A 25889-nucleotide genomic window follows, 5' to 3' on the forward strand; every position below is an offset into this window, starting at 1 on the left:
ATTAAAACAAAAACTATATAGTAAAAGATATAACAAACATCAAAATGGTATTAAAATAAAAGAGGTATAAATAAGAAAGAGGAAATAACCAAAATAATAATTTGAATGCATACTCTGTGGCAGGCATTTTATTAAGTATTTAATATCTACTATCAAATTTAAATCTTCATATAACTTTGTAAATAGCTAATAAACAGTACCAATATTCAAAGTCAGACCCTGTTTGCTTCAAATATCTCATAATTATTTTGTATGTGACAACAAATATGAAAAAGCCAAACCCTCCTTGGAAAAGGCAAAGTATTTCAAATTGGTTGGTGATATGATTTGGCTCTGTGTCCTCACCCAGGTCTCATGTTGAACTGTACTTCCATAATTCCCACGTGTTGTGGGAGGGACCTGGCGGGAGATAATTTGAATCATGGGGGAGGTTCCCCCATACTGTTCTCATGGTAGTGAATGAGTCTTATAGGATCTGATGGTTTTATCAAGTGTTTGCGCTTTTGCATCTCTCATTCTCTTTTGCCGCCACCATGTAAGAAGTGCCTTTCATCTCCCACCATGATTCTGAGCCTTCCCAGCCATGTGGACCTATAAGTCCAATTAAACCTCTTTTTCTTCCCAGTCCCAGGTATGTCTCTGTCAGCAGCACGAACATGGACTAATATAGTTAGATATGAACAAACATAGGAGGCACCCACATGCTATTAAAAGACACACCTAAAACAGTTTTTTCCATACTAAATAGTATTAAAATATAAAACAAAATTCATTAGAAATAAAATGGGATTACAGAAATAAGATAGTATTAGAAAAGTGGTTACTTCATGAGTTTAACAAACTTGAATATTAAACCAGATTAAGCCAGAAAACAAAAGATGTACAGACTAATTGTAATATATAAAAAACCTTAAACATGGATAAACTGAATTTCACATTATGTTAGTATTTTCACATTATTTTGGAAAAAAAAAAAAATCTTAAACCAACAGTCTACATAATTAGTGGCAAAATCCTGCAGGCAGTAATTACTTTTAAAAATCAGAAAATGGGCCAGGAGCAGTGGCTTACACTTATAATCCCAGCACTTTGGGAGGCCAAGGTGGGTGCACCACCTGAGGTCAGAAGTTCTAGACTACCCTGGCCAACACGGTGAAACCACAACTCTACTAAAAATACAAAAATTAGCCGGGCATGGTGGTGGGTGCCTGTAATCCAAGCTACTTGGGGGGCTGAGGCAGGAGAATTGCTTGAGCCTGGGAGGCAGAGATTGCCTCTTGAGAAAGAGCAAGACTACATCGCAAAAGAAAAAAATAAATAAATAAATAAACATCAGATAATAAGAAATAAACTACACATAAGTAGTACAGTGAAAAAATTAATAATCTCTTTGGTGAATGAAACTACATGTAATTTTTGTCTACTTTTCTGTATTTTCAAATTTACCTATAATGCTTACATGTTTCCTTAATAATGACAAAATATTTTCTTTTAAAAGGAAAGCAAATATAAATGTATACATGTATATGCATATATGTGTATGTATATATATGAGTGCATTTTTACATATACACATACAGATGTGTGTGTGTATATATATGTACACACAATCGTGTATATATGTATGTTAAAGAATATTTAGAAACTATAATACGGTATCGGCCATCAATTCCTGGGCTTTGTTTTTTATAAAGATGCATAATTTTTCATATTGTCCTGAGTAGTATCTTTATTAAACACTAAAATATTCATAATAATCTACAGCTTCCCTTTTATAAACCATTTTGAATCTCATCTTCCATAAATATATATATTTTTTGTTCCTGATTATCTTTCCAGTTCATGAACCCTCTAGAAGGGAACAGCATCAGTAAATTTACTATAGGCTATGTTAAAAAGACTTAAACATTTTCTTCTTTGTCCTAAAATTACCTTCAAGCTTCAAGAGAGTTCTCCTAGGTATAGTATTCTTGAATTTGTTGAACAAGTCCATGTTTCACTTACTAATATCCTTCATGGTCAGGAATTTGATTGTGTCCCTTTTCACCCATCATATTTCTGTGCTGAAAATTTCTCATCTGGTCTTACTATAATATTTCATTCCTTGGATCATTTCAGTTTACCTTTCAGGCCTTTCCAACTGCCTTATGACTTACCAGAATGTACTGAGTAGAACTTTGAACTCTACTCCAAGTACTAAAATATTACTCTGTTCAAACATATAACAACATCTTGTAATTCTGCTTTTCTCCAGTTTTATCCTGGTGATCTCTGGCATTTGGTTGACATTTTGAACCTCCGCATTCCACTGGACTGTCTTCAAGGAATAGCTGACATCAATTAAGATATCTTTTCTTCTATAAATAAGTGATAGCAGAAAGAGTACTACATCATATCAGCATAGTTTGGAATATATTTCCCTAACTCTATTACATTACACTTTCCACAGCTGAAATTTATCTGCTATTATTTTGCCCATTCACACAGTTTTATAAAACATTCTTGTCTCCCCAGCTAAAACAGCTTTAGAGTCATCTGCAAACTTAAAGATCTGTCTCAGTGCAGTCATAATGGCCCATCCTCCAGGGGAGCACATTCTACCAATCAGTATAACTAGAATCATGGTGGAGCTACTTTTATTCTACTTTCGGCTTAGTCCAATTTCATGTTCTGTTACTAGTCTTATGTACGCAAGGGATATTTCAAGAATTTGAGTGAAAGTGGTTGAGACAAGAAGGTCAAGTCTGTCTGGAGGCTATCTACCCCTACTCTGACTTCTTACTCTGTTCTCTGCCTCGACTGTTCTTCCTTATGATGAAGCCCCTCCATTATACTCCAATTTTAATATCAGATCTATCATTTTATACAAGGCCTACTAAACCTACTTTTGTTGGTTTCTGAATATAAATGTCTTGCCTTACTCTTGTTAATATTCCATTTCCTTTACTTACCACCAGATGGTCTTCCTTTTCTCAAAGCAGTGTTTAAGAATCACTTGGAAGACTTATTAAGGTACAGTTTCCCGGACCCCAACCCTACAGATTCTGTTTCAGCAGGCTGAGGCGAGGCCAGTGAATTTTCATTTCTAAGAGGCTCATGGATGATGTCAATGCTGCTGGTCTGAAGACCACACATTGAGAAATGCACAACATTACACAAAGATTACACAAAATTCCACAATGCTCTACTTTTTGTTTGAGAGAAGAATCCCTGATAATCTACTTATTTGACCAGTTCATTTGGGTTATCTTGGTATTCTTTTCTGCACCCAAGGGCCCCCTATTCTTTGCTCTGACCATGGTATGAGAAAGGAAAACAATGTCAATTCAAGTTCTGCTTTCCGGCATGATGATGATGATAATGAAAATGATGATAATGAGGAGCCTCAATTTCATCATCTTTAAAGTGGAGAGAAAAATAAATATTAAAATTAGCATCTCCATAATACATTGAGACTATGAAAAGAGAAATCAAGGCATTGTGCAAAGTGCTTGGCACATAATGGGTACCCAATAAATGCCTGTTATGAGAACATCAATGTGGATGATGATGGCAACAAATCATTCATTCAAAGTTTATTTAGGTGTTTTGGGGGACATAGTAAGTAAAATAGTAATAGTACATAAAATAAGGACTTCACTCCAGTGGGGTTCATATTTCACTGGGGAGACAGGAAAGCAACAATTAATAAATAAGTAGATAATAACAGATTGTGATAAATTATACAGAGGAAAATAACTGCAGAACTATGAGAGATGGTCTTAATCACAATGGACAAGGACAACCCCTATAAAAAGGCAGCATTTGGGCTATGATCCAGATGAAGAGTCAGCCACAAGAAGAGCTAAGAGGATTCTAGTCATATGGGGAGCTTCCCAAATATCCTGAGACTGGGAATTGTAGTGCATTTAAGGAAAAAGCAGGAGCTAGTATTGCTAGAGCCTAGTGAATAGTGGTAGAATGTGATGAAGTTAGAAAGGTGAAGACAAATCAAATCCCACAGTGGTTTGTAGGATGTGATAGGGAGATTGTAATTTAGTCTAAGAAAAATGGAAGTCCCTTGAGAGTTTCTACAAAGGTGCATCCCATGATTAACCTCTTCACAAGCACGTACTAGAGAAGAACGGGTTACAGAAAGGCAAGACTGGAAGACAGACAAGTTAGGAGGTTTTAGGACTGGTCCAGGTTATGCATAAGAGAAGCTGGATGGGGGAAGAGATAAGGTGAGGGAAGTCAGAATAAAGACAAGTGGACAGATTTGAAATATATTTTGGAGATTGAACTGTTATGGATTTAATGTAAGGTATAAGAGAAAGAGGGCGTAAGGCTGATGACTAGATTTAATATATTGCAACACTGAGGCCATATTCATTAAACCAAATCCTATTTACTTATTTTGACAATTTTCATATGTATTATATATGTGAGTGATTAATATTCCTTCTTATCTAAAGCTAACTTAATTGTGAATACTTATTTTCTGGGTTATTTTCTTAATAACTTACAATGTTGACATTATTCTTTGTATTTGGCAAGGTATAAATAATGATACTATGATTCTTAAGATCCCCTCAAGAAAGTAATATTTTTAGCTCAAATTATTTTTCTTAAATAATAATAGTGTATATTTCTAGAATGCTTCATATGTTCCAGACCCTGGTTCAAACCCAAACAACTAGGCTGTACAGCTTATTGACACTACCAGACATCATTCACCTTCTCTCACTACTATCGCTCTACTCCCACTTCTACAATTTGGTTCATGATCCCATATGCTATGATAAATCCTATTGTCTTCTTAAGTTCTAATGCCCATCCTTAGAATGACAATACATATGTTATGAATCTTTATCACAGATTTTTTCCTCCACTTTGAGGTTTTCTAAAATATTAGCAGATATCAAGAGTCACTGACCTCAGACAAGCATCAAACCTATGACACATGATCTGAATGAGACTTGCTATTCTGAGTTTGAGTAATCATGGAGAATGTGTGTCATAAAACGTATTAAAAAAACAAGGATAATGATGCCACTTATAAAGTATTTGTGTATCTAGACACTGAGTTGGAGCTGCCTTGAACATGAACTACTTCACTGGGTCTAATCTTGGTAACAACTCTGCAGGTTAGGTGTCACTGGCTCACTGTACAAAAGTTTAGAGTCTGAATGATGTATGATGGCCGCTTACCCAGTAACACCCTCAAGTGTACACTGGAGTAGGTTGGAGGAGTAGAAAGAGTCACAAGTGGCAGAAGGAAGAAGTATGGATAGAATTTAAGACAAAAGTCACATTGGCTGGGTGTGGTAGCTCATGCCTGTAATCCCAGCACTTTGTCCTGGCTAAGGATTACTGACTCCACAGGTTCGAGACTAGCCTGGGCAATGTAGTAAGACCTCAACTCTACAAAAAATTTTGAAAAATTAGCCAAGTGTAGTGGTGTGCACCTGCAGCCCCATCTGCTTAAGAGACTGAGGCAGAAATAGCAGTGAGCAGGGATCACGCCACTGCACCCCTGCCTGGGTGACAGAGACCTTGTCTCACAAAATAAAGTCACAATCATACAAATGCTCTTGATTTTAGGGGAGATAACTGAGAAGCATAAATTGTCCATTAAACAAAAAGGTTTACAGTGGAAAATGGAACTGAATTGTTCCTCCATTTACATGGAAGGGAATGAGGAGGTAGTAGGTTGGTACAAAAATAATTGTGTTTTTGCCATTGCTTTTAAGGGCAAAAATCGCAATTACTTTTACACAAACCTAATAGGAAAGAGAAAAACTCATTCACTGATATCTTCTTCTGAGCCAAGAATGTCATATTTTATTGCTTTAAAAATAAGAAAAATTTCCCTCTTTGCATTCTACCTCCCTGCACATATATATATATAATGACCCAGTGTAATCTTAATTCCCAACGTGTTTTGCAAGCTAAATTATAATTCTAAAGGAGAAACGTGATGCTATTTGCACAATCCCCACTTCTCTCTGGTTAACCATCCTTTAACACACACACACACACACACACACACACACACACACACACATACACAATCCCCCAGCTCATTTAAAATTTCTTTTGTTTTCATGTACTGTAAATCAGTAATAAAGTATTATTACTGAACATTAGGCAGTCAGATTGAGCAACTATTTTTTTAATGTCAGTAAGAATATACCAAAGGAAAATTGAAGTATGTAATTTAATCACTTGGGCTAATTATTTCTTTGTTGGTCCTCTAAAGAAGTGGTGGATGCAAATTCACAAACATTACATTTATTTTTCTTAGCAGGAGGGAAGCACTGTGCTGTGATTAAAATGGCACCATGTTGCTTCTTACAGAAGGTGTAATGGGTCTGAACTGCAAGAACAAAAAAAAAAAAAAAGGGCTACACCCACTAACTGTGGTAAAAATTTCCTTTTAATTAGGTAGGCAGTTTCCATAGAAATGTACACAGTAAGTTGCAATTACATATAAACAAAATTTGTGTCGCTTTACTGCTGATATTAGGAGATTCTTCACCTACAGCACTCCTTCAGTCTTCAAATACAGAAAAACAAACAGGTTTAACTCCAGAGCCTCTGCAAATTGCAGACACATTTCTCAAACAAAAGCCTGTTAGAAATGCTGAGAAGTCCTATAGTATGGATCTGTTTAACTTGACAATGAAGCATTTTTCAAACACAGCATGCTATTTGTTTCATCTTGTTTTGTTTTTTCACTTTTGTTAGGAATACCTAATAATAAAAACAATTTGGGTGAACAAGAATTTTTAGTCTCCATTTTTACTAGATATCTTTTTTGATTGGATAGTTGCTGCATCTTTAACTTTGCCCATTTTATTCACACCAAACTTTTACCCCAAATGAGCTTTACAGGGAATAACATCAAATATTTCTATTGCAGTTCAGAACATTTGTTATGCCTTAATTGTAGCACTATTAAAACTCCATGCGTAGTAACAGCTTTTCTGAACGACAAGACTATAGATGAAATGAGAAAGATAGCTTGGAATCTGAGGATTGTGTACAAAGACTATTTTTTAGTCACAAGAAAAAGAAACCCTACCCTATCTTTGACAGTCTGGGATGCTATAACAAAATACTATAAACTGGATGACTTATAAAGAACATAAACTTATTTCTCATAGTTTCAGAGAATGGCAGTCCAGGACCACCAGGTGCCAGCATGGTCCTATGCTGGTGGGTTGCAGATGGTAACCTCCTCACTATACATGGGGGAAGGGACCAGCATGCTCTCTGAGATCTCTTTTATTAGGATCTCTTTTATAAGGGTCCTAATCATCTCCCAAAGACCCTACTTCCTAATACCATCATCTTTGGGGTGAGACTTCAGTATATGAATTTGAAGGGGCATAAACCATAGCAAATGTGACATAACATTTTTATTTTACATCCAATTCTGAGAGAAAAATATATGCATTTCTCATTTATTTCTTAAGTGCTTAATCTATGTGAACAAGTATACGAGATGCTGGGAACATGAAAATGACTAAGATATAACCCTTCCCTTGAGCAACTAATAGAAATTGCCTCCTCAGTGTGTTAATAGTGGAATTAACAAGGAATTGTGGAAGCAAAGGAAGGGAGAGGGTCAGTGCCATGAGACAGTGTCAGTTTAAGAGCACAATAAATCATGACAAAACAGACTTTGTGAGCTAAAACTTTTTAATTGAGGTTCCAGTGACCTTTCATTGTCTTTAGCAGTTAGTTCCTCTACGTGGCATTCCATTTAGGCTGCTCTAAAGAGATACCTTACCCTATGCATATATGGTGATCAAAACTCATAATAAAAAGATAAATAGCTACAAAGTGAGAAAAGGATCTGAATAGACCTTTCTCCAAAAACAATATACAAATGGTCAATAAATAAACCCATGAAAAGATGCTCAACATCATTAGTCATCAGGGAAATGCAAGTCAAAACCACAATGAGATGCTCCTTTGCACACAATAGGATGACTAGAATAAAAAAATTAGCTAATAATAAGTGTTGGCAAAGATACAGAGAAATAGAAACACTCATACACCACAGGTGGAATGTAAAATTGTGTCACTGTTTTAAAACACCATCTGGTAGCTCCTCAAATTACCAGAGTTTGGTAATCCAGCAATTCTACTCTTTTAGTGATTCCCTGCTCAAATATACCAGATTTAAAATAAAAATGAGTCCATACCTCACTACGTAAAGTTACTGAAATGATTGCACCAAGATATATTGAATAATAAATCAGAAAAACATTTGTTTAAAAGTGTATAAACAAATGGCATACATTGGTCCCTAGTCTTTGAAAATGGGCAAGCATAACTGATCCTAACTCTTGCTGATTTTGCTTAAAACACTTCTGTCTAATGTGGTTTGAGTCTTATCACAGAGTCAAACTCCTTCTGGGACGATGTCTACTTGTGTTACTTCAGGACAACTTTGGCATAAAATGCCCTCTTGGGCAACTTTCCACCACTGTCAGCAGTTCTCCTTGTGAGCCACAGATTGTCAATTCACCTTGCTTAGATTGTTAAGAATAATTAAAATTATATTATTAGATTGCCTTTTTAATGGTCTGTATTAGTACATAGACTTTGCCTTTCCCTTGGGAGCCTCTACTTCCTCATTTGTCAAAGAAAGAAAAAATTAGACTCATAATTGTCTCAATAATAAATGCAAAGCAATGCTCACATTATTTTCTCCAGTGGAAGGGAGAAAAGGAGAGGGAGAGCCCAGAACACAGTGGACTCTCAAATAAATATTTGTGTAATAAATAAACCTATTCTACCACCAATCCAACTTGTATTTCCATTACCAGTTCTCTCAACTGAAATACTGAATCATTTTGCTATCAACAAACAGTCTGAACTTAAATTGTCTCTTCTTCTAATTCCTATAAATATTCCACATAATCTTTTAAACATATTTTGCACATAATTTTGCATATTCTTATGACAATCAGAGTTTCAGCTGAGGAAAGTAACTAAGATAAGAAATCTGCATAGTAATGGGAAGAAGCACCTAATAGGTGGGATTTAATAGTTTTCTTTAATTCTGCCTTATATTACACACATGTATCCTACGTTTAGGATCAAAACCCTATATACAAAAAACTCTCTTAACTCATTTCAGTATGATTCCTTTGGTAATTACATTGTAGAGGATAATCAATACAAACTTACCTAAGGCACTTCTTTTATGACTATTATCATTAAATGTGTATGACTGAGGAGTCCTTTTAATAAGGTCAATTACAGATATATGTAAAATTTAAGGACTGCTTCTTAGGCAGAGGCAATGATGTTGTAAATTCAAGAGAACTCCATTCAAAATGAGAGTTACACATTGTAATAAAAAGATAAATATTATCTTAACATATTTTATTATAACTACTTCCCCTTTATGGCAAAGAGCCTAAACCTAAAGCTCAATATGGTTGATCTACCAGCAAGCTAAAGTAGGAAGAGACTGAACACCCAAGTCTGAGGTAGTTGTGCCATTAACTCCAAACAAATGGATAGGCAAAATTTGGCCAATAGTACGTGCTCAAAAAATAGCAGCTAATATCACATATTATTCGGTAAAAAATAAAATTAAAGCCTGTGCGAAAAATAACAGGAAAAATGCCATATAAATTTTGAAGTATACATTTTCTTCCATTTCCAAATAAATCTGAGTTGATGGTATGTGAAGATATACATGCTCGTTTGCGGTAAATTGACTTCATACAGCATGTCTGAGAATTGATTTAAAAAAGAATACAATTTCATCATAGTTAATGATATATTTACTATTAAAATTGATACAGGTCATTTATAAATATGAGACCTAAACTATAAATCATACATTACACTTAGTAATTACTAAAGAAAGGGATCATAATAGTGAACAAAAATAAGATGAAAGGACATCAAATTTATAAGGATCTAAGAACTATACAAGATCTATTATGTAAATGAGAAATAATTTTTGTTCCATTGCTATTGTAAATGGGAATTTTTTGCAACCCTAGAAATCTAAGATTATTTGTGCTACCAATATGTAAGCAATGTTGATAATATGTCTTCATTGTTGCTCATTTTTTAATAAAAGAGACCAATGAATCCTTTTAGCAGTTGTTCTATTTTTAGTGATTGTTCTATAATGCATTCAGCATCTACTTTTTCTGTGGTTGTGTCAGTCTTCTTGGACTGCCATAACAAAATACCAAAGACTGGGTGGCTTAGACACAGAAATGCACTTTCTCATAGTTCTGGAGACTAGGAAGCGCAAGATCAAGGTGCTAGCAAAGATGGCTTCTAGTGAGGCTCCTCTCCCTGGCTTCCAGATGACACCTTCGGTCTGTGTTCTCACATGGCCTTTTCTCTCTGTGCAAGGGTGGAGACAGTGCTCCAGTAACTCTTCTTCTTAAAAGGGCATTATTCCTGTTGGATAGGCATCCTCTCATTATGACATCATTTAACTTTATTTTATTTTATTTTTGAGACGGAGTCTCGCTCTGTCACCCAGGCTGGAGTGCAGTGGCCGGATCTCAGCTCACTGCAAGCTCCGCCTCCCGGATTTACGCCATTCTCCTGCCTCAGCCTCCCGAGTTGGGACTACAGGCGCCCGCCACCTCGCCCGGCTAGTTTTTTTGTATTTTTAGTAGAGACGAGGTTTCACCATGTTAGCCAGGATGGTCTATGATCTCCTGACCTTGTGATCCGCCCATCTCGGCCTCCCAAAGTGCTGGGATTACAGGCTTGAGCCACCGTGCCCGGCCGACATCATTTAACTTTAATTACCCATTTGAGGAAAGGTCTTTCTCCAAATACAGTCACATTGGGGGTTAGGATTTCAACATATAAATTTTGAAAGGACATAATTCTGTCCATTCCAGTGGTCAATGAAAAAATCATGAATCTCAATGGAAAGCTTATAAAACACTTTGATAGGAAAAGTTAGATAATTTATATTTTGTGCACATTCAATTGCATTTCTTATGCCTAAAACTCAGATAACATAGAGGAAAAAACTGATTCTGAGTGATCAAGATGTAGAAGACATGGCTTCTGTTTCTAAGTTTCTCCTTACCTAACTGTGAAGAAACTACGAACAGCAGGGTGTAGAAGCACAAAAGAAAGTGAAATACATAAGACACATCACAAATGGGCATCATCCTTTTCCCACACAGGGATGTCTATGTTTCTAGAGACTACTGCCAAAGAAATTTCAATGTATCGCTAGATATTGTTATATTGATCACTTGTTATATCGATACCACCAAAATTCATGAGAACTATGTAGCAACTAGTTGCTGTTATGTACGTTTTATAGATAATGAAAATTGGGTATGAAAAAGTACATAGAATATTTTAATATTTGTGACATCCGGGATTTCTTGGTTTAGCTAGCTTAATCTTTCCAACTGGCTTTAGGCTTTTCATGAAGGCTGGGAGGGCATCTTATGTTACTTTATTTCCCAGAACACCCAAAGCTATGCCTGGTTATTCCGGAATCTCTCTCCTCTACTTTTCACACCCAAACAGAGACCAAATCCTATGATAAAGTAATTATCATTGTTTTACAAACAAATAAGAAATTATTTAATAAGTACAAAGTACACTATCCAGGTGATGTTATACTAAAAGCCCAGACTTCACCATTACAGGAAATATTCAGGTAACAAAACTGCAGTTGTACCTCCTAACGCTCTACAAATATGAAAACAATGAAGGATTTGAGGATTAGAGGTTTACATAGCTGGCTAAGATTAAACAGCTCACAAGCCACAATCAGGAATCTTTCCATATGTTTCCACTGCCTTTAAGATAAATCTAAACACATTAGCAAAATACTCGAGACCTATATGGATTCTCCGATCCAGCATCAGATTCCTTTGTAGCCACAATCTTCAGTCACATAATTCACTTCCCCGTCCCCATTCCCTGCTTATTTCCAGACCTTTGCACACTTACTACTTCCTGTCAGACACTCTCCCCTCAACACTCCCTCCCACATTCTCTCATCTTTGTTGCATTCTTTATTCAGGGCCCCTTGTCTTCCTCTTTCTCAACAGTTCTTTGGTCTTGTTAGCAATTGCCTGCCTCTTGTCTTTTTCCCTACCTATCCTTGAGGCCTAGATCTGTGTCACACCTTCTTATGCCCAAAGACTACTTGGCAGAATGCTTAGTACACAAGAGGTATTCAACAGTTGGTTGCCAGTTTTCTACTCACATTGTGGTTCAGCTGCATGTCTAGGACTAGAAACTATATTCATTAGCTCACTGTATATCCAGTCATATGTTTTAAAATTTTCAAAGCATTTTCAGTAGTGAGCTATTAAGGTGGACTTTTCCAGCTATCTTACAAAACAATAATGTTTAAAAGGGGTGTTTAATTTACCCCGTATGTCTTTATCTGGTCTCTTCTTAAATCACTTTTAAGATGATTTTTCTAGACCTTTCAGAATAACTTAGTCTATTATCTGTTTGCAGAATCAGAACCTCATTTAATGGTTGAGATAATCATATGCATTTGAAAGAAAATAATAAGTTTAAAGGGAAACTTTAGAACTAGAGAATAAGTGCATATATTGCATATATATGTATGTACTATGTGTATGTATATGTATGCACATAAAAATATACATGTGTATGTATATCTATATATCTAAATATTCTGAGTCTGTTGTCTTCAGGCTTATTGAACACATCTGTGTAAGGTGGACATGTTCAGCTCTATAGAGAGAACCCTACTTAACACATTCGTAGAGGGCAATTATAAGTTGTTATTCCTTAAGAAGACGACTCAGGTAGAAGCAACACCTGCCTCAAAGAGCAGCTTCTTCTCAAGTGGGTTTTCACGTGAGGAGAAGTCTAAACCCATGCGCCATGTGAAATGGTACATGTTACTCATGGAGTGGAAGAAATGGTGAACTCTTAGAATTGGTTTAAAATTTTCAATTGTGAAGTGTAAAGGGCTGACCTAGTAGACATATGTGTGTCCTATAAAATGAGTTTGTGCCAATCCTAACCAATGTTTCTCTGGAATTTTGGTAAGGGAAATAATTGAGAAAATCTACACGCACGGGGTAAACTTTTAATACTAAATTGTTTGTGTTGCTACACAACTGCTTTAAAGGGAATTCTAGAACCATTTCTGGAAAGTTCAAAGATATTTTTATTTTCTCACTGATGTTCAACTTAATGGCACCTACTGAAGAGCCTACCCTCAGGAAAGTCCCCACTCATCTCCACTGTGTGTGTAAGGACAGTACACAAGGTTTGTCCAAAGCCTGGCACTTTGTTAAAAATCAAGTCACTTTTTGAATTACGCATTTCTGCACTGATTCAGACATGGGATCAATCTAGACCCAAAGAGTGGCAAATCTCTAGAACGTTTATGGAGGGCTGTCTTTCTTCCTGTGTGGAGCTGTGTAAAAGTTGGGGATGGGCAGATACAGAAAAGGACAATTACAGTCAGATTAAAATCCTTGAGCCAGAAAGCTGGACATATTGAACACAAGAATGGAAAAATACCACTTTTGACTTCTTTTTTAAAAAGTAGGTTTTAAAATAAATAATACAAGTAGTCATGGCTAAAATAAAATAAAAAAGTTGACCACAATATTCAGAGAGCCTCCTTCCACAATTTCTTCTTTAGAACTCCTCCCACCCCTGCTGCTTCAGGCTTTGTCTTCTATGAGAGTGGAGACTACCAACTCTTCACATCTCCCCAGAGTCCCTGTTTTCATATAATGGTTTTTAAAACTAAAAAAAAAAAAAAAAAAAAAAAAGCTTATTCAGATGGTATTAGGTCAACTGGTTTTATGAATTTGTGATTATATGACAGCCCACAGAAGCCAGGCTTCAGATGTTTCTGTAGTCTTCCCAGAACCTAGTGCAATCCTTGTACCCAAAAGGTATCTACCAATACTTTATCCATGGTTACTGTAAGTCAGAAATGTTACCATAAATGGCTATGATAAAGAAAATATCTATAAATTTATTTATATTTTATTTATTGTAAACCAGGTTGTCATTAATCTTGTCTAATATAGATCTCTACAAACAGCTTAATGATTATGGAATTTTCCATTTTTATCTTATAAGAAGGCAACAAAATGCTAAGCTTCAAATTATATTTAATGTATATTCACTCTTTAAAATTACTGAGGAGGGCAACAAAATGTCTCTTCATCTAGTCCATAAAATGATATTCTACTTGAAAAGTCTGTTAGTTCATGAAGGTTCACATTCACGTTAAGTACAAGAAAGGACTGCAAGTTGAAAGGCAAAACAAGAGTATAATAAAATGCATGATTAAAGTTTTATAAGCAGAAGTTTGGATTTCTTGTGAGATTTTATCTTAAGAATACAAATATGCTTAAATTCTTAAAAATTATGAAAAGTACATTTAAATAACAATGATAATAAAGTTCTTTCTTCTCATCATTCATTTTAAGAAGGCAATAAATTCAATTTTTCATATAAACTCAGTCCTGCAGGATAATCCTAACTTTGTATCAGAGTAGTCAAAGATTATTTCGAACATTATACAAATATTCGGAGCCTCTTGGAATAATTAAAACATCCTGAAGTAAATTATGCCTTCTACAGTAGTTATAAATGATATAAAGTCCATGAGAGACCTTTAAAATATATCCAATTACCAAAACAATTCCTTTAAAACAGACGAAAAGCACCAAGACCACCAAAACTCAAAATATAAACGTATCACTATTTTTTTAGAAAATTAATCATGCTTCTAATTTACACATTCAACATGTAATCTATATTCAGATTTTTAGAGACAGCATGGTTCATAGAATAAAAATGTAAGTCTAATGACGACAAAGCTAGCAACCCTGAAGAACAGGATTTGGTGCCATATGCAAAATGTAAAAATGCAAAGCATACACAACATGGTCAATATTATTCTCATATAAAGAGTTCCTGTAATCAATAAAATAAGGATGTTTCATTAAATGTATAAAGGTCAAAGAAAATAGCAAATTCATAAAATATAAAATGCAAATGTCCAAGAAAACTATAAAATGAAATCTTAATTTAATAGGAATATAAATACTAAGGAGACTCCATTTTATAAAATGTTTAGATATCCAAAATTGTAGGGAAAATGCACTCTTAAGTGAGGTAAATTTTTGCTCTGCTAGTGAGGGTATAAGTATTTCTGGGATACATTTCCTTCAGATATGAGCAAATAAATGACAAAGATACTTAAGGATAATCAATTTAGTGGGTTGTTTTTGTGTTTGTAGATACAGGATCTTGCTATGTTCCCCAGGATGGACTACAGCTCCTAGGTTCAAGAGATCCTTTCCTTCAGATTCCTGAGTAGCTGAGACTATAGGTGTAAGCCACCACACCTTGCTTAATTAAAACTAAGAAATATGATAATGTTCTACAATATAAAACTGGAGATTTGGTGTGATGGCTCCTGTCTGTAACCCCAGCACCTTGGGAGGCCAAGGTGGGAGGATCACTTTAGCCCAGGAGTTTGAGATCAGCCTGGGCAATATAACCAGACCCCGTCTCTACAAAAAAGAAGAAAAAAGGAAAAGAAAAGAAAGAAAAAAGAAATAGCCAGGTTTGGTCCCAGATACCTGGGAGGGTGATGATGGAGGATCATTTGATCCCACGAATTCAAGGCCACAACAGAACAAGACCCTGTCTCAAAAAGGAAACAAATTAGAACGGAGGACACAGACACATGCACAGGCACACACGAAGAAAGATGCCGTGATTTATCCTCAAGTGAAAATTAGGTTACAATATAGCACATATTTCATATATATGGAGAAAACAAACGTGTGTGACTGTGTGTCTGTGTGTCTGTGTCTGTGTGTGTGTGAGTGTGTGTGAGTGTGTGTGTGTGTTTGCAAAGTCCAGGTCTTTGGGTTATATGTATGTGAGCATAATCTCAATATTTTCTGAGTTTTAACATTTTTATTTATCTCATTTTTAACCATAAAAATATCAACTTTTATACCTCCACGTTTATTTTTCTGATTACACAAATGGCACACCACTTTGAATAAACAAGAAGCCACAGTAAAAAAAATAAATAAATAAGCAATACCCACTACTGTACTGAGTACACTTTTCACCTGCCTCTGTGTCTACAGATTCTAAGTATAGCAATTGTTTTAACCTCACTCTCAAAGAACAGCTTGTACTCCTTTCTTGCCTGCTCCCTTATCAGCCTTTCTGCTTTGTCAAGATCATTACATTATGGTCACATATTTTATTTTATGTAAAGTCACTATATAATCATTAACCAAACTGAAATTTCAGATTGTTCGCATTTACATCACATAAATTTGCTTCTTTTTATAACTGTTTCAGTAAAATTAAAAATAAAAATAAAAAAAGATATTCGAAAAAGAATATGTGGAGTGCACAGGGCAGATAGTAAAGCATATGCCTGAGACTCTTTGGTCGGATGTCTGGATTTGAATCTGGATCTTCCCTTGGGATAGCTACTTACCTTTCTGTGCTAAAATGCCCTCATTTGTAAAACGGGAAAGTAACACCTAAGGTTGGGGTGTTGAATGCCTCTTCCTCTACACTGATGTTTTCTTCCCTAGAGAGGCAGCTCCTCGAGGGAATGACTTCCGGCCTCACCACTCCCCGATACTCACTTTTTCTCGGGTTGAGGGGAGCCTGGATGAGGATACACGACAGATAAATTAACCAGCCTGGAAGTTTGAAGAGGCTCCTTTCACCTACAATTCTCTCTTGGGAACAGGCCCGAGCAAAGAGAGCAAGTGCTCTCCATTGCTACCAGCCCCCAGGCAGTGGGACAAGCTGACACCTGAGTGACATCCTGCCAAGACAGACAATACCCATGTCCAGATGGGCATGTGCCTCCCATGCAGATGCAAACCACATGCTCAATGGCAGCTTCTTCAACAAATTAAGGTGATGTTTGACTTACCCTATGCCTTACTGCTGTTCTTGTTTCTCACTTAGTACAGAAGTACAGAAGGAAAGAGCTTTGTTATTTAATGGGCTCCACCTACATACCTCCCCCAGAGGATACTGTAACAAATAAATGTCTCACATGGTTTGAACTCAGTAAATGCTGTTTCTAATATGTCTATATCTACATATATGTACATATATACACATATAAATACGCGCACACATGCGTGCATATGTACGTGTTTTACATATGTGTATATGATATTACTAATATTACTAATATATATTACTAATAGATATTACTAATGCATATTAACCATATTATATTACTTTAATTTATGCTGTCAATTTTTTTAACTTTTATTTTAGATTCAGGGGTATCAGTACAGGTTTGTTACATAGATAAATTGCATCTCACTGGGGCTTGGTGTACAGATTATTTTGTCATCCAGATAATAAGGATAGTGCTCGATAGCTTTTTGATTCTCATCCTTCTCCCACCCTCCACTCTGAGTAGTCCCCAGTGTCCCATGTTGAAAACTAAACATCAAGTACATAAAGACACACTTTACATCTTTGTGTCCACGTGTACTCAATGTTTAGCTTTCACTTATAAATAAGAACATGCCATATTTGATCTTCTGCTCCTTTATTAGTTTACTTAAGATAATGGCTCAATCCATGTTGCAGTAAAGGCCATGATCTTGTTATTTTATATGGCTACATGGTATTCCATGGCGTATATTTGCCACATTTTCTTTATTCTGTCTACCATTGACTGGCATTTATTTAGGTTGATTCCATATCTTCGCTATTGTGAATAGTGCTGCAATGAACATATGCATGTATGTATCTTTACGGTAGAATGATTTACATTTCGCTGGGTATATACCTAATAATAGGATTGTTGGGTAAAATAGTAATTCTGTTTTAAGTTCTTTGAGGAATCACAACACTGCCTTCCACAATGGCTGAACTAACTCACATTCCCACAAGCAGTGTAAAAACATTCTCTCTTTTCTCCACAATCTTGCCAATATCTGTTATTTTTTTGACCTTTTAGTAATAGACATTCTGACTGGTATGAGATGGTGGTTCTCATTCTGGTTTTCATTTGCATTTCTCCAATGATTAGTAATGTTGAGCAGTTTTTGGATGCTTATTTTCAATATTTTTATATTGAAAATTATTTTACATAATAACACTGGTCAAGGTTCACTAGAGGTATTGTAACAGAGACTAATCACCTGACCTAAGGAAAAATCAAAGAAGCATCCAAGTGTCATGTCACTACCAAACCTTATGTGGGCATATGTGCACCAATGAAACATGAAAAATTTATGGAATAAAACATGCCAAGAGACCAAAAACATTCACTTCAGAGGTATAGAAATGCACTGCCTGCAGTGGAAAAAATTATTAAATATTTTCTTGTACATCTTTGGATTGTGTATCAAACAACATCTAATTGTTTTGCAATTTACACAATTCACAAAGAAAAAATGCCAGTATGAGTGCACACATGTATGCCAATACATATATATGTGTGTGTGTGTGTGTGTGTGTGTGTGTGTGTGTGTGTGTGTGTTTAGGCTAATTTAATTTATCCTCAGAAATCAGTATTTGCATATGCTTATCTTAGATGTCAATGAAGCATTACATGTCAAAATAATGTGCATTAATTTGAAATAAAATTTGACCTCATGCTTTTGCAAATAAAGGTTTACCTATGATGAGCGTAAATTCTAGCGTATTCCATAACCAAATCTGCCTTATGATCAGTAATACAATTTCCATCATAACCATTTTGTGTTACTGTATTTTGACACTATAAATGTGAAAGTTCTCTATTTTCTTTGTTTCACCAAAATATAAAATATGATTGAATTAAATTGTGCCATTTTAAAGGCAGCTAATATTTTAGTTAGTATAATACTACCTCTAAATCCAGAGTTTAAGTCTTTTGCTCATTCCTAGTTTAATGTTTATGATTTGATCAAAGAACAAGCAACTTCATTACCTAACCCATGATATACATTATTACTGTGCCCACATATGAAAGTGTTTTCTGAATAACCTTTGAAGACAAAAAGCAAAATGGATGGAATAATATCATAGTATATGTTAGCAGATACAATTAGCATATGATATATTTTCATTTTTACTTAATAACTTTTAAATAGACTATGATTTTTCTCAGATTCTTTAAAAGGCAAAAAGATTTATTCCAGAGGAAAAATTTCTAAGACTCAATGTTTGGTTGTTGTTACAGAAGAAAAGCAACTTAAATCCAAATGTTAAGGCACCTTCTTCAAACTACATAATTCAAATAAAACTGGTTAAAATAAATCTGGAGTAAATGATAAAAATAAGTGTTTGTTTGAATATCTACCATGTACAAAAGTTATTCGTTCGCAATGACACATGGGTAACCCTGCCTTTTGGAATATAATGAACTCCTCAATGATCCTTAAATCTCTTTAAATTATATTCTCGCTATGCAACCTTTCCTTACATATACTTGATTTTAATGGTTCACTTTCAACATAACACTCACAGTATTCCCATGTTAATAAAACAGTCTTACCAATATACTGAATTTAACGTCAGAAACCCTGTCATCTCAAATAACATCTGCCTTTTTCCCTCAAGAATAAATATTTTGTACAATTTCCCTCATTTTTTTCTTCATTTATTTTCCCAGATATTTTGGAATACCATATTTATTATTCAACACATCTGCCATTAATAATTTTTGGTACTTTTCAGCTGTATCACTGGAATAATTAGATTAAAGCATAATATATCTGGATTTTAATTAAATAAATATTCAAACATTGCATATAACCCCTATGCAATTAATCAGAGCAGAGCAAGGACGTGTGTGGAGTATTGGGACTTTGCAATTTCACACTAATAAACATAGGAATCAATTCAGTGATGAGCATTTAAAATGTCACGGTGATATATTTTGAAAGGTACAATATAAACTCATCTCCAGCCACTAACTTACCCAAGACTGTGAGCTCTGCAGAGGCACTAATATTCTCATTTTTACACGTGACAACACAGGTATACATTCCACTGTCATCATCTGTCACATTGGAGATAAGCAAGTTGCTCCCACCCAATAAAGAATACTTTTTAGACCTGCAAGACATAGAGTAGGTAAAGAGTAAATTAACATATGTATATATTAAACAAGATACTCAGAGCTTTAAATGACCTCTACCAAAGCTCAAACTAAGACACTGGAAAGAAACTCTGTATCATAGGGGCTTGATTAAAGTCTCACTTATTTATCAAAAAAAATCACTCCAGGTAAACTACCCCCATTGGAAGATTGTGCGTAGTGATCAAAGAAATGAAGCAGATTAAACTTGGAAGTAGCTTTAGTGCTAAAAAATGATAATCTAGTCCTAATCTCTCATTCTGGATTTGAGAACCTCAAGGTCTAGAGAAGTGGTCCTCTGGAGTGAAAAATCAATCTCCTGTGTCCTGAAATCCAATTTGCAAATCTTTGTGCAAAACTATATTTGATATTGCACGAAGAGTGCTTGGCTATACCCAGAGAACACACCTTGATGTGCTGAAACTGTAACTGGATTTCCTGTGTATTCTAATGTTCTCAAAAATATTGTAATATCAAACACCATGCCTTGTTGTTATCTAAATATTTAAGGTAAATGAAAATTAAAGATTAATTCATGATTGATGGACTTACCTTTTCTTTAGAAATAAGTATGTTAAAAAGGAGAATACCAGTCCTCAAAAATCAATGAAATTAAGTAAGATCCATTTCATCAGAAGGACTAAGTATTCCATTCTATTGAGAGTTTACTTTCTAACTGTACCTAATATTAGTGTTCCAGCAATTCAAAGCCAGCTAAGTTCTCCTCTCTTCCCTTAAATATTTGTAGAGCTGGAAATATGAGCAATATAGTTGAAGTTCAAAAAAAATTGCTGAAACTCTGTAAAGACATGCTACATATTTGAACTCAGAAAAATTTAGTTTTATTTTTCCCCTTAGTTTTATTGAAGTAAAAATTGACAAATAAAAATTGCATATAATAACAGTATAGACTGTAATGTTTTGGAATATGTATACATTGTGAAATGATTATCACAATTGAACTGATGATCATATCCATCACTTCACGTAGTCATCTTTTGTGTGTGACACAGAATATTAAGGATCAAACCTCGCTATATACCACTTTCTTATAATGGAATCCATCAAAATTTCTCTGCTGAAGACTCTTTAGGCAGGACCATCTCAGAGGCAACCCTGACTTTCTCAGTTTCCTTTCAGAATTGATCTCATGGATTTTGATCTTTTCCTCATCTTCTCATCCCAGTGGCTAAATGTCTTTCATATACTGTATCACGCCAAGAAATGTGGAAAAATATTCAATTATTATGAAAAACCCTAATACTGTAGGTACTTATATCAAATTAGAGAAATATAAATAGCAGCATATACTAATACAAAAGTACACAGTACAAAAAAAGTCTTAAATGTGAAATACCTGAGTTGGATGACTTCCTCGCCTCGTAACCAGGTAAAACTTGGCGGAGGATAGCCAGAAACACAACATTCCAGGACAGCATCTTTTCCTTCAATGGCTACTACATTGAATGGTCTTTGCAGAAAATACAGCTGTCTGTGCAGTCCTGGATCTACGAGAGGAAAACACAGTATCATATAATGTATGAAAAACGTTGCAAAGGTAAATGGTATACTTGGATTTTTTTTCCTAACCAGACAAAAGATGAAGAAAGAAAAATGGAAAGATGTCAATGAAATTTGCAAACTCCTAAAACAGTTTTTTTCATCCCAAGTTTATAAGATTATGATATTGAAATATTCTTAGCTATAGATGATGTCATGATATAGGGCATCAGCTTGAGGCTATTCATGTATCTGAGGTTACCTATAAGTAAGCAGGCCTTGTTTACTTATCGGCATTGGAGAACAGAAAAATGTCAATAGCTTTTCTAAATGTTATTATCCAAAACTTTTTGATATGTTCAGTTTGCCTACCACCAATATCTATTCTACTTTCTTCTACATTGTAAGAGAAACAAATAGATTAGAATTTGACATATTCAAATTGTGTTAAATAGCATACAGGTACTGAGGATTAGAATACACAGGTGCTGAGAAAATAGCTGCTTTCTTAGAAAAGAAAGTTACATTTGTATAACTTAAGTTGGTTTATTTTATAACTAATCTGACTGTCTGGCTTGTTTATTTTTAATTTTCACAACATTTGAAAGAGTTTGCCCCTAGAGCTGAGACCCTGGATCAGTGAAGGGCTTTGCACCCTTCTACTTCATCTGATGCATTTACTAGTTCTATATATGGAACATTATTCACTTTCACTAGCAGATAACTGAAACAGTGTTTATGCAACCTAGGAACTCTTTTGGTTAAATCCTTAAATACATTTCATCCAAAGTTGCTAAGATTGTATCAGGCAGAATAAAGGAAAAATTCACAAAGTTCTAAGCCCAGAATGCAATGCTCAGGTAGGCTTGCTGAAAGTTAAGAGCTTCTATTTCCCCTTCTATATAAGCTCTACTAATAATACCTGGGGACACACCAACACCAGTCCTTAGAGGAGGGTATTCTACCCATGGCAGTATCCTCTGATCAGACCTGTGGACTAAAATTGTGTCACTCAAAGTTTATTTGAGACAAGATACTGTGTTTTCAAGTACCCATTAAAATCTACATTTCCTTAGGAAGGCTTAATTGAAGCCATCTTCAACCTAATTCATTCAGTGGGATTATCCTGTAATCTGTCATTTTGCAGAATCAAAGCAAAATCCGGATGCAAAGAAAATGAGGCAATGAAATCTTTTGAACTAGGATTGGGGTGAGGAGAATCGCTGAGGGAGAATAGACCCAGTGGGGTCATAGCATGAGCTGCTGGTGATCAGAGAGGATATAAAGTGGGAGGGGACCTAGGACATATTTGACATTATTCTTAGTTTTCATCAGCCTGACCCAACTCCACACAAGTGAATCACAGGGTAATAAAAGACACCTATTCGCAAGCTAGTAGTTGGGACAGTAATTGTTACCTAAAGTATTCTTTGTGTGGAGAAAGAAAATTTCACACTTTCTTAGTCTTTCCACATTTGCTTCTGGTTGTTCCAGCAACAAAAATAAATACTCTTCACAATGAAAATATTGAGAGCATTTTCCAAATAGGTTCATCTTTATTATATCAATATTGTAGAAAAATGTCTCAGAACTTTTGAAAATTGCTGATGGTATGCTCCATTTCCTTTCTTCAAAGTGACTTTTCAAATCTCTCAAATACGGTTTGAAAGACAATACAGCTTAACGATAAATTTCCTGAACAGGAAAGTTCCCAAAATTTGTATACAAATAGTTGTCTTGATATTAGAGGCCTATGCATTTTAATATTTTACTTTCACCACCTGCTCCTCAGTAGAAATGTTTCTACAACTTATACTACACAATATAGTTTTACAATATCCCCTGTGAAAAACATCAAGATCTACTTAATCTTCTAGCTTAAATAAAAGTTACCTGGGACCTATCAACAATGCTACTAATTAACCCATGGAAGAGACACTTTTTCCTTATCTATCTATCTATCTATCTATCTATCTATCTATCTATCTATCTATCTATTTATTTTGAGATGGAGACTCTCTGTCACCCAGGCTGGAGTGTAGTGGTGCCATCTCAGCTCACTGCAATCTCCACCTCCTGGGTTCAAGTGATTCTCCTGCCTCAGCCTCTCAAATAGCTGGGATTACAGGCATGCTCCACCACACCTGGCTCACTTTGGTATTTTTAGTAGAGATGGAGTTTCACCATGTTGGCCAGGCTGGTCTCGAACTCCTTGTCTCAGGTGATCTGCCCGCCTTGGCCTCCCAAAGTGCTGGGATTACAGGTGTGAGCCACCATGTCCAGCTGACATTTTCTACTCAAACTATTTTACTTTATCAGAAAACAAAATCATGCAACACAAAATGGCTATTTAATATTTTATTTAAAAATTTTTATTTACCAAAAGTTGAACAGATAGATAGTTCAGAGAATTGCCATATATCAGGTCCCCATCCCTTGCAATGCAGTTTCTCCTATTATAAACATCTTACACTAGTGTGTTATATTTGTTACAATTCATGAACCAATATTAATACATTATCATTAACTGAAGTCCATAGCTACCATTCTGGTTTGCCCTTTACTTTTCATAATTCTGTGGGCTTGACAAATGCATGTCATATATATATATATATATATTACCATATCATTTGGAATAATCTCAGCATCCTAAAAATCCCTGAGCTTCACCTATTCATCCCACCCCTGCCATCCCTACCAAACTCCAGGCAACCACTGATCATTTTACTATTTCTATAGTTGTACCTTTTCCACAGTGTCATATCACTAGAATCATAAAGTACAAAGCCTTTTCAGACTGGCTTTTTTCACATAACAATATACATTTAAGATTCTTTCATGTGTTTCTGTGGCTTGATAGGTTGCTTATATTTATTGCTGGATAATATTCCATTGTATAGATGTACCAGAGTTTATCCACTCATCTGTTGAAGGATACACCTTGGTGGCTTCAAGTTTTTGATGATTATAAACAAACCTGCTATAAACATTCAAGCGTACATTTTTATCAGGACACAAATTTTCAACTCAATTGAGTAAATACCTTGGAGTGCAAGTGCTAGATTGTATGGTAAAACTGTTTAGCTTTGTGAGAAACTGCCCAACTGTCCTCTAAAGTGGCTGTTCAATTTTTCATTGCCACCAGCAAAAAGAGTTCTACATCCTTGTCAGCATTTGCTATTGCCATTTTTTTTTTAATTTTAGCCATTCCAATACATGTGTAATGGCATATAATAGATGTTTTAACTTGCAGTTCCCCAATGGACATATGATGTTACACATATTTTTATGTTTACTTTCCATTTTTATATCTTCCTTGGTGAGGTATCCGTTCAGATCTTTTATCTATTTTTAAATTGATTTCTTTCCTTATCATTGAGTTTTAACAATTTGTTGTTTGTGTCGGATTGAAGTCCTTGATCAAAAGTGTGTTTTGCAAAATTTTTTTTCAATCTGTGGGTTGTTTTTTCAGTCTGTGGGTTCTTTAAACAGTGTCTTTTGTAGAAGATAAGTTTTTAATTTTAATAAAGTCCAACTTATCAACTTCTCCTTTCATGGGTTATTATTTAGATGTTATATCTAGAAATGCATTGCCAAATTTGCTTACCTATATTTTTCCTACATTATCTTCTAGAAGTTTTATACTTTTGTGTTTGTATTTAGGTTTACAGTTCATTTTGAGTTAATCTTTGTGAAAGGTATGTCTGGATTCTTCTCTTTTTTTTTTTTTGATATGGACATTCAATTGTTCCAGCACCACTTGTTCAAAAGGCGATTTTTTTTCCCACTGACTTGATTTTGCTCAAAGATCAGCTGACCGTATTTGTCTGGGTCTATTCTGGGGAGGTCTCCCCTGTTCCATTGATCTATTATTTTGCCAATATCACACTATCTCAACTGTTGTAACTTTATAGTAAGTCTTGAAATCAGGTAGTGTCCACCCTTCAACTTTGTTCTTCTTATTCAGTATTGTGCTCACTATTCTGGGTCTTTTGTCTTTGCATGAAACTTTTAGATTCATTTTGTTTAAATTAAGAAAATTACTTACCGATATTTAATCTTTGTTTTAAAATATCAGTGATCTAGGCATCACTGGGCTTATACAGCCAAAAAAGAACCACCTACTTTTCCATTTTCAGATGGAGCATATATGGTCCAGATTACTCCAATCTTGACTTGGCTCATTTCAGTGACGTTTGTTACCATTGTGGTTTCATAGGCATTGGAATTTGTGACATTCATTATACGAAAATGTCAGCTTTTGACAGAAAAACATGATTTTATT

General features: G+C 35.1%; 1 protein-coding gene across 1 annotated transcript in view; it reads right to left on the bottom strand.

The window, feature by feature from the left end:
* Positions 1-25889, bottom strand: part of DCC (DCC netrin 1 receptor) — a 1259004-nt gene that overhangs the window by 655673 nt on the left and 577442 nt on the right. Inside the window, exons 4-5 of the mRNA XM_026455168.2 lie at positions 21462-21612; positions 19946-20082 (exon numbers count right to left, since the gene is read on the bottom strand). Of these exons, the coding sequence (XP_026310953.1) occupies positions 19946-20082; positions 21462-21612 (288 nt within the window). The remainder of the gene's footprint in view (positions 1-19945; positions 20083-21461; positions 21613-25889) is intronic.

The sequence above is a fragment of the Piliocolobus tephrosceles genome, chromosome 18 (assembly GCF_002776525.5).
Source record: "Piliocolobus tephrosceles isolate RC106 chromosome 18, ASM277652v3, whole genome shotgun sequence".
In the NCBI taxonomy this organism is placed as follows: domain Eukaryota; kingdom Metazoa; phylum Chordata; class Mammalia; order Primates; family Cercopithecidae; genus Piliocolobus; species Piliocolobus tephrosceles.